At 43.6% G+C, this 13,263-nt stretch overlaps 1 protein-coding gene across 1 annotated transcript in view; it reads left to right on the top strand.

The window, feature by feature from the left end:
- The first annotated feature begins 675 nt into the window (after window positions 1-675).
- DDX4 (DEAD-box helicase 4) overlaps window positions 676-13,263 on the top strand; it is a 35,327-nt gene continuing 22,739 nt past the window's right edge. The window contains exons 1-5 of the mRNA XM_036309464.1: window positions 676-723; window positions 2,939-3,016; window positions 6,058-6,135; window positions 7,941-7,991; window positions 8,817-8,876. Coding sequence (XP_036165357.1) covers window positions 2,941-3,016; window positions 6,058-6,135; window positions 7,941-7,991; window positions 8,817-8,876 — 265 coding nt within the window. The 5' untranslated portion in view covers window positions 676-723; window positions 2,939-2,940. The remainder of the gene's footprint in view (window positions 724-2,938; window positions 3,017-6,057; window positions 6,136-7,940; window positions 7,992-8,816; window positions 8,877-13,263) is intronic.

Here is a 13,263-nt window from a genome sequence, read left to right as displayed (position 1 = left end):
TAAAAAGAAAGAAAGGATGGGAAGGTGCAGGCAGCAGTGTTAGGAGGGTCGGGGAAGAAGTGCTGTAGCTGGAGGGGAATAGGAAGGAAGTTGGTCTTTTGAAGGTAATGAAAAAGGTTGAGGTTTATGATGAAATGATTATGCTGAAAAACATTTTTTGATGTCTTGTTTCAAAATTTTCCTTGAAATGTGTAAGTTTCATGTATATAGGACATTACATCCACAGCCTGAAGATCATCTAGTAATTAGCTTTTCAGTTCTTTAGTGCCAGAGTGTTAACACTTAAAAAACCAGCCCTTTTTTGGTGCTCTATTCAGCCAGTAATACTTTGGCTACTAGAGAGGGAATGCACATGATCTAGGCATTCATTGGTTGACTCTCGTATGTGCCCTGACCATGGATCAAACCCACAACCTTGGCGTATGGGGATGATGCTCTAACCAACTAAGCTGCCTGGCTAGGGTCTAAGTGATAGGTTAATATGCTCTGCATACAATGTTACTTGAAGATTTTGGAATAATTGATAAAGGAGCATCAGTGACCCAGGAAATCTTAATAGTCTACCTCTGAACAAAGCCAGTTATTAAAATTTTCTAGTATCTGTGAAATAGATTATACATTCTTATTCCAGTAGAAAATTAGTCTTTTCTTTCTTCTTACAGGATAGGTATTCTTCTGGAGCAAATGGAGACACTTTCAGCAGGACTCCAGTTCCATCGTCAGGTATGAGTTAGGCCGAAAGGAGGAGTCCTGTCCGGTGAAGGGCTTCACCTTGTGAATGAGGAACTGCCTGGTAGATAGCTCCTGGAGACGCTTTAAAGATTCCCTAGTGAGAACTGTCATATTGGGATATTTTGGGGTGGAGGCCACTTCCAGTTAGAGAAGGGAGAGAACAGAGTATGGTGCTATGGACAGCTTTATTTGATAGAGGGGGTTTGCCATCCACTTCTAGGAATAGCCCAAGAGTTTCAAAACACCAACCAGAAAGAACGTATGCACCCCTATGCTCATAACAGTGCCATTTACAACAGCTAAGATCTGGAAACAGCCCAAGTGCTCATCAGTAGATGAGTGGACAAAAAAGCTGTGGTACATCTACACTGTGACATACCATGCAGCTGTAAAAAGAAGGGTTTATTACCCTTTGAGACAGCAGGGGGACGTAGAGAGTGTTATGCTAAGCAAAATAAGCCAGCCAGAGAAAGACAAATATCACATCATCTCACTTATATGTGGAATCTAAGGAACACAATAAACTGATGATTAAAATAGAACCAGAGGCATAGAAGCATGGAACAGACTGCGGACTCTCAGAGGAAAGAGGCGTGGGGGAAAGGGGTGGGAAGAGATTGACCAAAGAATTCATATGCATACTAGAGGCCTGGTGCACAAAATTCGTGCATGGGGGTGGGGGAGGTCCCTCAGCCCGGCCTGCGCCCTCTCACAATCCAGGACCCGTTGGGGGATGTCGGGCCTATATCGGCAGTCGGACATCCCTCTCGCAATCCAGGACGCTGCGTGCACCAGTGACCATACTTTTCATACAGGTGAAAGGCATCTTGCTGTTGTATGGGGAGCTACATTTTTTTGCCGTGATTATAAAAATTACTACATAACAAGATCCTTCTGAGGCAATAGTACCATTTTTCCCATCTTATGGGTGGAAAAACTGAAGCAGAGGGAAGTTAAGTAATTGTCTTTGTCACACAGTTATAAGTGTCTGAATCAGGGCTGACCACAACATGTGCAGGTCAGAGTCCAGGCATGTCATTGTTGCATCATCCTGTTTTTTTCAGTGTTAGAGTAGCCTTGTCAGGTTTTAATTTTTAAATCTAAGAGACTGTTCCCAATATATAGGGTAGGGTCCCTGGGCCTGACCAGCAATCAGGGTGATCTGTGGGGCTACCAGCCTGTGGGATCAGGTCTAAACTGGCAGTCAGACATCCCTCTCACAATCTGGGACCGCTGGCTCCTAACAGTTTGCCTGCCTGCCTGATTGCCCCTAACCACTCTGCCTGCTGGCCCCCAACTGCCCCCCTGCCTGCCTGATCATCTCCAACTGCCCACCCCCCACCGGCCTGCTTGCCCCCAACCGTCTCTGCCTTGGTCCCACCACCATGGCTTTGTCCGGAAGGACATCTGGTCTCCCTGTCTAATTAGCATATTACCCTTCTATTAGTATAGACTAGTGGCATGGTGCACGAAATTCGTGCAGGGGGGCGGGTGTCCTTCAGCCCAGCCTGCACCCTCTCCAGTCTGGGACCCCTTGGGGGATGTCCGACTGCCAGTTTAGGCCCAAATCAGCCTGCTCGCTCCCAACTGCCCCCCCCACCCCCGCACTGGCCTGATCGCCTCCAACTGCTCCCCTGCTGGCCTGATTGCCCCCAACTGCCCTCCCCTCCTGGCCCAATCACCCCTAACAGCCTCTGCCTCGGCCCCACCACTATGGCTTTGTCCGGAAGGTCCCCTGGAAGGTTTTCCAGTCTAATTAGCATATTACCCTTTTATTAGTATAGATATGCATAGCCCATGGACACAATGGGGTGGGGCAGGAACTGAGTGGAGGGGAGCAATGGGGGGAAAAAGGAGGACATCTGTAATACTCAACAATAAAGGGGAAAAACCACCAAAAACCTTTGCCCGACCTGGACGCTGCGTGTTTGGCTGTCAGGCTGCTAGGGGCTTGCCAGGGTCCCTGACATGAGCGAGCAGGACTTGGGCCTGTAAAGGTGAAGCGCTTGCAGTGGAGTCACCATTTGTCTTGTTTGCGAGAGTGCTTGCTCTTACTCATAGCCCATTCCCACCCGGCGGCCATCTTTTTCATTCCTAATTACAATTCTCCTTTGCCATGCGTGTGGGGATGTTGAAAGGGTGTGAAGTTTGCATACCACCAAGATACTTGCTATTTTGACTCCCTTCATAATGTTATTTGCTTTAGAAATGGATGATGGACCTTCTCGAAGAGATCATTTCATGAGAAGTGGATTTGCCTCTGGGAGGAGTTTGGGAAACAGAGGTAAGGGGCTTTGTCTTACCTTAACCTTGTCAGCTGTGCACAGTGGCTGAATGAGGCTGGTCTGGCTGTTCAGTGCGAAGCCAAGTCTGTTCTGACTGGTGGACAGAAGATTCTGTTGGGATAATGGAGTCATCATTTTCTCAAATGCCATTGTTCCTTTTCCTGCTTTTACTTTTTGGCCAAGTAGGACATAGTTTAATTGCTTAGACAGATTGGTTCAAGATAGTTGCTTCACAGAGCGCCCGCTTTATGTGTTTATGATGATTGATTCCCAGCAGCTGGCATGGAAAGTGTAAGGCTTCAGAGGTAGGGCGGGAAGGAGCTCCTTCAGCTTTGGTTCCCAGGGAAAGGCAGTATGGGAAGCATTTCTATCATCTCATTTGTAGTAAGAGGTTATTTTTCAAAGTTTGACATTTATTTTTTACTTTTAGAACTTGATCTGATAAATAATGACACAACCTTCCCACAGTCCATCTTTAGATTTGATAATAAAATGCTGAAAATATTCTGCACTATGGTTTTTTATAGTGAAATAAAATATTAGGACCTCAAATATATTTAAAAATACATATGACTATTTTTTATGGACTATCATAAGCTAGGGCTAATTGGCAGTTTTAAATACACATAACACTTATTGAACTTATTAGCTATTTGAAAAACTGGATATTTCTAGATATTTTTATTCATTGGAAACTAGAAGTTGATGTGTGTGGTATTTCATTTGATGTTTGGAAAACTTAATTTCTTGTTTAGATACAGTTAACACAAATGTGAATTTTATATTTTGACATGTTCCTGCTACTAATGGCTATAATTTATTCTTTAAAGATGCATATATATATTCTGTTTTTTAAGCCTGTGTCAGTGGTTGGCAAACTGTGGCTCGCGAGCCACATGCGGCTCTTTGGCCCCTTGAGTGTGGCCACGAAGTTTCAATCGCACTGTGTGTGCGCGCCCGCACGTGGCATTTAGTGGAAGAGCCACACTCAAGGGGCTTCTTTCCCTTAAGATTCGTCTGACTTCTTAGCGAGTTTCAGTGTCCATGTTATTTCCCCTCAGAACTTGTAGAGCTAGGAATGTGTTTCTGAAATGGACTCTTAATCGCTTAAAACGTAACTGGTTCGCTTTTCCTGTTCTGTGAAGCAGGGTCTGAACAGCCTCAACTTCTCGAATCACGCGCATCTTCAGATTCTGGTGAGAGTGCTGATGGTGGCTCAGACACAGTTTTGCCTGTGGCTTTGGAGTTTCATTGGCCCCTGACCCTGTGTGGGCTGCTACAGAGATGGCGAGGCAGTGGGCGAGGATCAGGAGGCCGTGCTTCACTCCCCCCAGGGATGGAGTGCAGGGCAATTGAGCTGCCTTGGGTGCCTGTTACCATTTTTTGTTTTAAATAACCCTGCTACTTGCCATAGCAACTCTGCCCTTGATATTCTTAATACACTGGGAGAGAACCACACGGAAAGAAGTGTTGCTGGGCATGTGGGGGAAGGGTTGGTTCTGACTGGAGCACTAAAGGGAGACTTTACCAAGAGGTGGCCTTTGAAAGAGGCTTTTATAGAGTGAAGAGAGTTTTGATAGGGACAGTAGAAAAGCAGGCCTGCCACAGCAAAGGAGCAGCATGTAGGCATGTAGAAGTTGGGGGGGGGACGGGGGGACGTGTGGGGAGTGGCTTGCAAGCACTGCAGTGGTGGGTGCTGATTGGCCAGGAGGCTAATATGGGGACATCTGTGGCAGGGAGGGGATGCAAAGGGCACTCAGCTTATTTTCTTTATCATGTGGCCCCTTCCTGAGTTCAGTTAGAATAGAAGGAGTGAGTGATTTAAATAGGAGAAAAATGCATTACTAATAAAGTAATTTAGAAACAGGACAAGAGTATAAAATTTTCAGTAGCAATGACTTTCACTTGGGGGGCATAATGTCAATAGCTCTCTCTCTCAGGTGAGGTTTCTATACAGAAAGTCAGAGTTGCCCTAGCAGGTTTGGCTCAGTGGATAGAGCATCGGCCTGCAGACTGAGGTTTGATTCCGGTCAAGGGCACATCCTGGGTGGCAAGCTCGATCCCTAGTAGGGGGCATGCAGGAGGCAGCTGATCAATGATTCTCTTTCATCGTTGGTGTTTCTAGTTCTCGCTCCCTCTTCCTTCCTCTCTGAAACAGTAAAAATATTTTTTTAAAAAGTTGAATTTTCTGAACAAAGGTCACTAGGAAAATAACTAGTCTAGCGCTGTATTTCAGTGGTATATTTATGTTTTTACCTTGATATCATAATGTAAGAATTTTTAAAATAAGTTGGGGGTATGTTAATTACATCTTATAAACTGCTATACTTCTCTCTCCCTATACCTGAAAGTCTCCCAGATTCTTCTGACCTCTGCTTTTATGACATGCTCACAGTTACAGGCTAAGAATTGTACTCCATGCTCACAGTTACATCCTAAGAATTGTACTCCATGCTCACAGTTACATCCTAAGAATTGTACTCCATGCTCACAGTTACATCCTAAGAATTGTACTCCATGCTCACAGTTACATGTTAGAGAATTGTACTCCATGCTCACAGTTTACATGCTAGAGAATTGTACTCCATGCTCACAGTTACATGCTAGAGAATTGTTGTCCATGTTCACAGTTACATGTTAGAGAATTGTTGTCCGTGCTCACAGTTACATGTTAGAGAATTGTTCTCCATGCTCACAGTTACATGCTAGAGAATTGTTGTCCATGCTCACAGTTACATGCTAGAGAATTGTTGTCCATGTTCACAGTTACATGCTAGAGAATTGTTGTCCGTGCTCACAGTTACATGTTAGAGAATTGTTGTCCATGCTCACAGTTACATGCTAGAGAATTGTTGTCCATGCTCACAGTTACATGTTAGAGAATTGTTGTCCATGCTCACAGTTACATGCTAGAGAATTGTTGTCCATGCTCACAGTTACATGCTAGAGAATTGTTGTCCATGTTCACAGTTACATGTTAGAGAATTGTTGTCCATGCTCACAGTTACATGCTAGAGAATTGTTCTCTGAACTCTTTCAGATGCCGGCGAGTCTAATAAAAGGGAGAGCGCGTCCACGATGGGTGGCTTTGGCGTTGGCAAGGGTTTTGGAAACAGAGGTAACACCTGCTTGTGATTCTTGCAGTCAAAGCCCGAGTGAGCACGAGTCTCCCCGTCTTTGAGCTCCTTGTGTATCTCCTGTGACGCACATGGACAGTGTGCCTTTCCCAGGGATTTCCGCTCCCGGGGGTGCCACCACGTCCTGGTGAGAGCAGCAGTCTGTGTGCTGCTTTGGGGTGCCTGCTCGTCCATGTGGCTTTTTTACTGGCCAAGCTCCTTGCTACAGCCTCCTTTCATGCGGATTCACACCACAGGTGAAGCCCAGTTCTCTCCTCTGTCCTCAAGGCTCCCCCGCCCTCCCCGATAGAGGCCGTGCCATCCTCCAAGGTGAATCGGAGCCTCCATCTTCCGTTGAGCAAAGAGGGCTTTGAAAATTAAACTTTCGTCCTACAAACCTTTAAAAACGAGATCAAGAGTAGAGTTTACTTCAAGGCCAGGAGGTGTGACTGGGGGACTCCCCTGAGCGTTTGGAGCCAGCACTTGGCTCTGGGGGGGCGAGGACAGCGGGACAGGGGCCATTGCAGCGGGCAGTGGAGCACAGTCCTTTTCTGAACCAGCTTCAGAGATGGCCAGTGTTTCAATGAAAGAACTAAAAACTTAGATTTTGTGACAATCCATTCTTTCTTAGGAATTCTCTTTATTTTTAAACTAGATGTCTGCTCAAAGAAAAACATCTTTGTCACCCAATCAGATACTGAGGCTCTAGGACACTTTAATACTGTAATTGTGTATTAAAGCTGCAGGGAGCTTTATGCTGGAAGCCATGTTAGATTAGGGTTGAACCTGAGATGTGAAGTGACTTGATATGTATACATTTTTCATATAAACTTAACATCTGTCCAACAGTAATTGGTTAGTCTCTGAATTACATAAACTATAATTTAATATTTTATAATTTAGATTAAATACTGATTGACAGACATCCTGTTTTACAACTAATTTTTAAGTATATTATTTCTTGAATATTTTTGCCCTAAAGATTATTCTATTAAGACTCAACATTTGAAAATGCTGTCAAATATTACTGACGGATGCTTTTAGAATTGACTTTAGAGACATGTCTGTATGCTCCACAGATGCATAAATCTAGAGACAGGTTTTTATTGAATGAGAAAATTGAAAGCAGAGGTTGGTGGTGAAAGATTAAAAAAATTTTATAAACAAGAAATTTCTTGTTACTGAGAAGGGAAAAATTACTGAATATTGGCTTACAATTTAGTTGTACTGTCCTCTGGCACATAAAGAAATTATGAGTTAACTTATAAAATTTTAAAAATTTTGGTACTTTGAACAGAAAGTACATAGTGGTGATACTGACATGTCCCCTGTGTGACCCACGCACATGTGGGAGGGTCTACGACATTTGAGGGAACATAACATTGACTGACATTTTAACCTCAGTAAATTGACACAAGGCAGCCCTGTCTGGCCGCTCGGTTCACTGCAGGGTCGCCCAGTACACCAAAAGGTTGTGGGTTCGAGTTCCGGTCAGGCATGTATGGGAGGCTTTCTCACATCAGTGTTTCTCTCGCCCCCTCCCTCTCCCTTTCCCCGTTCCTTTCTCTAAAATCAATATTTCCTCGGGTGAGGATTTAAAAATATATTAAAAAATAAATTGACAAAGGGAGAAATTGTAATACAATCTACGTGAGGTCTTCAGTATTTCTATATAGTTGTCTGTGTTTTGTCCTGTTCTAAAGGGACGTCATAACAAGTCGTCCCTGGAAGGTGTTTTTATTATACCACAGAGCTACAGGTAATTATTGTTCTCAGAAATTTGCAAGTTTAATTTAAATTTTTACAGGTTTTCCCAATAACAAGCTTGAAGAAGGTGATAGCTCTGGTTTCTGGAGAGGTGAGTTCAGTGTTTTTTGTAGTGACTATTAGAGTTTAAAGTCTAGAGTACGTGCTAAAGAGAAACTAAGGTTAAGTGTATTTGTCTGTTCCAGTTCTGGAGCACTATCCCTGTAGACTTGCAAAGCCAACATCTCTGGGGTGGCCCTGGGAATTTATTTTTAATGAACTTCCCAGATGATTCTTAAGCAGCCTTCTGTGTAGTGATCCTCTTATCTATTCAGAAACCCTGACAGTGTCATTAAAACCAGAAAAGCCAGGATATCCCCTCGTTTTTTCATTAGCAAGAATGGGGAAAAGTGCATGTCTTTTAAAAAACTGATGTCTCGGGTTTATTAAACAGGCAAATTATAGACATAAGGATGACACATAAAAGAACAGTCATGTGCTTCTAGTGTCTGCAGACCACGTTTGGGACGACTAGTGTTGAGATATTTCTGAAACCATGTTAGTCAAGTGGACAATCAAGAAATGCTATGTCTGGCTGGTGCCCGCGCTTGGCACGGGTGCTCACTTACACACTTCCCATCCAGTATTTGGCTGCAGTAGGTGATTTGTATGGGGATTGACTGAAGAATGTCTTTATATTTCTGTTGTTAAAGTATTTTAAGAGTTGTTTGTATTTTAACTTATGAAAATGTTTTTCTTACTAATTTAGCTTGTGGCGGTGCTATTTTTATTTAAAAGAATTTTGAAGTAATTTATTTTTTAATCACAGTTGACATATAGTTTTATGGTAATTTCAGATGATGACTGTTAAATTTTGATATTCAGTCTTTGCAGTTAACTGTTTAGATGCTATTTACATGTTAAACTTTTATTCAAGAGCCTAATAACTTCGGGGAAGACACTCCGGCGCGGAGCAGGGGGTTCTCCAGGAGAGGAGGTAAGGACCGGGTTTGGAGCAGTTTGTACTGAGGGCCGATGCTCAGCTGACAAACTGCTTTCGGAAGAGATGAAAGAAAGGCAAATTCAGGTGGTGCAAACCTTTGAAGAAAACTACTTTGGCACATGGCTGTGCTGTTGATAATGTGGGCGAACCTTCAGAAGGTGTTCCTCTTTTCGCTTCTGCTGGATTCCCCCAGGATCCCCGGGACGTGCTTTGAAGTGCAGAGCCGGCGGGCTGAGTGGATCCTGGTCAGTCACGGTTTAGAGGAGCTGGGAGGCCCATGTCCTGAATAGAATCTCCGGAGACGTGGGGGAGGAAGAAATTGTAAAAGACTTTTTGTTCTGGTCTAGTGGGGCTCCACCATTCTCCACTAATCCTGCCTTTAATGAAGCAGATGTGAGATGGCACCAGTTGGGATGCTTAATTCTTAATGATCTGTAGGCAGACATGTTAAAACAGCAACAGCAAAGCCGCAGAAAGACTCATGAACGTACAAAGTTGTTCCAGGTACACAAAGCTCCTTAGGATCAGAGTTTCTCATGTGGAAGGAACGCCACGGTGACCACGTCTGCCGGTGCTCGCTGCAGCTCAGGGACGTTCTTTCCCTGATCACTAGGTGGTCAGCTGGTTGCATGGCAGCCCTGCCTTTTGAAGCTGGACTGGCTGCGTTTCAGTGTAGCCTTATTAAGGATGGGGGATGGGAACTTATTTTGACACTAGAGGCCCAGTGCACGGATTTGTGCATCGGTGGGTCCCTCAGCCTGGCCTGCGCCCTCTCCCAATCTGGGACCCCTCAGGGAATGTTGGACTGCCAGTTTCGGCCTGATCCCCACAGGGCAGGCCAAGGGACCCCACTGGTGCACGAATCCATGCACCAGGCCTCTAGTATGCATATAAGATCTTTGGTTAATCTCTTCCCACCCTCCCCCCTTCCCCCTTTCCTCTGAGATTCATCAGTCTGTTCCATGTTTCCATGCCTGTACATTGAGCGTCTGTCCCCTGGTGGTCAGTGCGCGTCATAACTACCGGTCACAGTCGCTTAGGCTTTTATATAGATAGGTTGGTATGCATACTATCTATATTTTTAGAAAAGCTTAATATTATACCTTTTAATGATTTTTTCCCTTCAACATTTTAAAAGATTTATGTATTGAAAGTATAGCTCTAAGTTTATATATTTTGACTTCTAAAATAGTTCACTCTTACCTTTTAACATTTATTTTAACAAAGATTATTATTTTTTAAAGAAATATATTTTATTGATTTTTTACAGAGAAGAAGGGAGAGGGATAGAGAGTTAGAAACATCAATGAGAGAGATCGATCAGCTGCCTCCTGCATGCCCCCCACTGGGGATGTGCCCGCAACCAAGGTACATGCCCTTGACCGGGATCGAACCTGGGACCCTTGAGTCCACAGGCTGACGCTCTATCCACTGAGCCAAACCGGTTTGGCACAAAGATTATTTTTAAAAATATATTTTTATTGATTTCATAGAGGGAGAGAGAGAGAGAGAAACATCAATTTTGAGAGAGAATCATTGATTGGCTGCCTCCTGCACACCCCACACTGGGAATCAAGCCTGCAAACCTGGGGATGTGCCCTGACCTGTAATCGACCATGACCTCCTGGTTCATAGGTTGATGCTCAACCACTGACCCTTGCCGGCCAGGCAAAGATGATTATTTTTAAGACCATGTAGGATATGTGGTGTTTCTGCCCCTGCCTTTGAAAAAGAAGATTGCGTAGACTTTTAATTCTGCAGAATACCGGTGCTCTTTTCACCTCTAGTTCCTAGGCTCTGTATATAACGTGGAACTGGCGTTATTTATGCATATCCACTTAAGAGTCGGAGCCTCTGCTGTACGGGGCATTGAGCTGTGGACACCAGAGGTGCTGAGGCATCAGAGGGTCTTGGGCTCCACAGAGAAGGTGGATTTGGAAAGGCACCAAATTGAATTTATAGGAAAGAATAGAGTGGGGGATGATGGCTCGATTAATCATATTAAACATAGATGAATAGAACCAATGAACCCAAAGATAGATGGGAGGAGGAAATTCTCTAAATTTGAAAAACCTGAAAGCTGTTACCAGATTTGGAAGACAGACTGAGAAGCCCTCTTATTCCAACATGTGCCTGCACAGCTGAGGAGAGAGCAGAAAAGGGGCGGGGGAAGGGGGGAGGAGAGGGAGGAAGAGAACAGATGAGACTTTTCCAGTTTAAAGAGGCATACGAGTCCTGAGAAAATCAAATAAAAACATATTCACACCCTGCACATGTGTTGAAATTACAATATTACCAAGATAAAAACTAGAACTACCAGGGGGGAAAGATCCACCTGAAGAAGATCAGTAGGTTGAGAGCAGAAGTGTTTTTGTGGTGAAGGCAGGTGAGAGGATAGTAGGATCAGGTGCCGCGGGAGAAGAGGTCCGAGCTCAGGTGGGTGAGCTCGTGCAATTCAGGTGCCGGAGAGAAACAGTACCATGCATACAAAGACCGCATTCAGTACTCAGGCCATTGAGGAAAGAAATACTGAGTTGTCTAGGTTAATAAGAAGGGACTGAGCAGGAAGAAAGGAGCAGAAAGCAATGGTGAGCCAACATAAGCCTAATAATGCAAATCGACCAAATGGCGGAATGACCAGTCGCTATGACATGCACTGACCACCAGGGGGCAGATGCTCAACACAGGAGCTGACCCCTGGTGGTTAGTGCGTTCCCACAGGGGGAGCACCGCTCAGCCAGAAGCCAGGCTCACGGCTGGCGAGTGCAGCAGCGGTGGCGGGAGCCTCTCCCGCCTCCGCGGCAGCACTAAGGATGTCTGATTCCCATGGGGAGCAGGCCCAAGCTGGCAGTTGGACATCCGCCGAGGGGTCACGGACTGCGAGAGGGCGCAGGCTGGGCTGAGGGGGGTCCCCCGCCCCTCAAGGGCATGAATTTTGTGTACCTGGCCTCAAATAAATAAACATTTAAAAATTGGTAAGCCTAATATAAGCTGGTGATAATGATAATTAACTTAGGGGGTTTCAGAAACAAGAAAGAACTAAAATACTAGCAAAGACTTGTTTTTGTGTGTGTGGGTTTTTTGTTTGTTTTTTGCCTGCTCAGTAGGAAGGAGAATAGATGGAAAATAATTTAAAGATTTCTTAAATATGAAAGAATTGAAGGGTGATCAGAAAAAGGATAAATAAACATATAACTTCCTGGTGGAGGAAATCCAATAGAAGGACAGGGCTTTGGAGGAAGGAGTCTAGGTTTATAATACTTAAATATTTAAGTATTTGTGGTGAAATGAAAGGCTATCAGTAAAAGCATAAAATAAAATACAGTAACTGGGGAAATCTAATAGGACAAAAAAGCACAAAAAGCACTGAAACTCAGTTAAAAACACTAAGATGTAGAAATAAAAATCCCTATGTCGATAGTCACAATATACATGAATATATTTTAATGCAAAACCAAAAACAAGGAGAAAAAGTGTCAGTATTAGCCAAAAGAAGCTGATACAGAAATAGGAGATAAAAGATGCATATTAGTGATAAACAATGATACAAGGCATGCTCACTGGGAAGACGTTACAGTTCTGAGCATGGTTTAAATCTAACAACATATTCTGTATATAAATAAAAATAGAAGTAACTATTAGAAAATTTTGCAAATCCTAATTAAACCCTTAATTCTAGATTTAAACCGTTTTTTCTTCAGAAGCTGACAGACTGAGCAGAATGGAAAGGAGTGAGACAATAGAAGATTTGAGCACCAGTTACTAGGCTTGATTTAATATTTCTGTGTGGAGTAATATCCCCCAAAAGGACAGGTTACATGCTATTTCCCATCCAGTATATGGAAAAGACGTAGAATTGGACCATCTATTAAGGCCAAAGGGAAGTTTCAAAGCTCAGCCTAGGATTTATATCAAGGCCATGTCGCCTTGTTAAAGAACAATAAAAGTAGAAAGCAGTATCAAAAAGCCTCACCCTTGCAGTTTGGGAACTGAATTTCTCAGTTTATGCATAATAGTTCACATGGAGACAATGAAGTATAGAGCAGAGTGACAGTAAAAACATGTCAGAACTTACAGGATATAGCTAACACAGCTGGCTTTTTAGAGGAAATGTTACAATCTTAAATGCATCCATTAGAGAAGAAATTAGATGGATGTTCAGCTTAAGAAAAGGAGGAGGCAAGTTCATCCGAGGAAGTGAAAAAGATACTAGACACGAATGAAATAGGAACATACCATGGAGTGCTGTTCAGCAGTAAAGTGAAGTGCAGTTTCACACAGCAGCCAAAACAGGTGAATAAAAAAAGCATGACGAGTATGTTTAAGTATGTTCCCATTAGATAGAGCTCAGAACAAAACTAAACCATGCCTCGAGCAAAGA

The sequence above is a fragment of the Myotis myotis genome, unplaced genomic scaffold (genome assembly GCF_014108235.1).
Source record: "Myotis myotis isolate mMyoMyo1 unplaced genomic scaffold, mMyoMyo1.p scaffold_m19_p_5, whole genome shotgun sequence".
NCBI classification, from domain to species: domain Eukaryota; kingdom Metazoa; phylum Chordata; class Mammalia; order Chiroptera; family Vespertilionidae; genus Myotis; species Myotis myotis.
The sequence above is the reverse complement of the archived record's forward strand: the minus strand, read 5'-3'. Positions and strand labels throughout refer to the sequence as shown.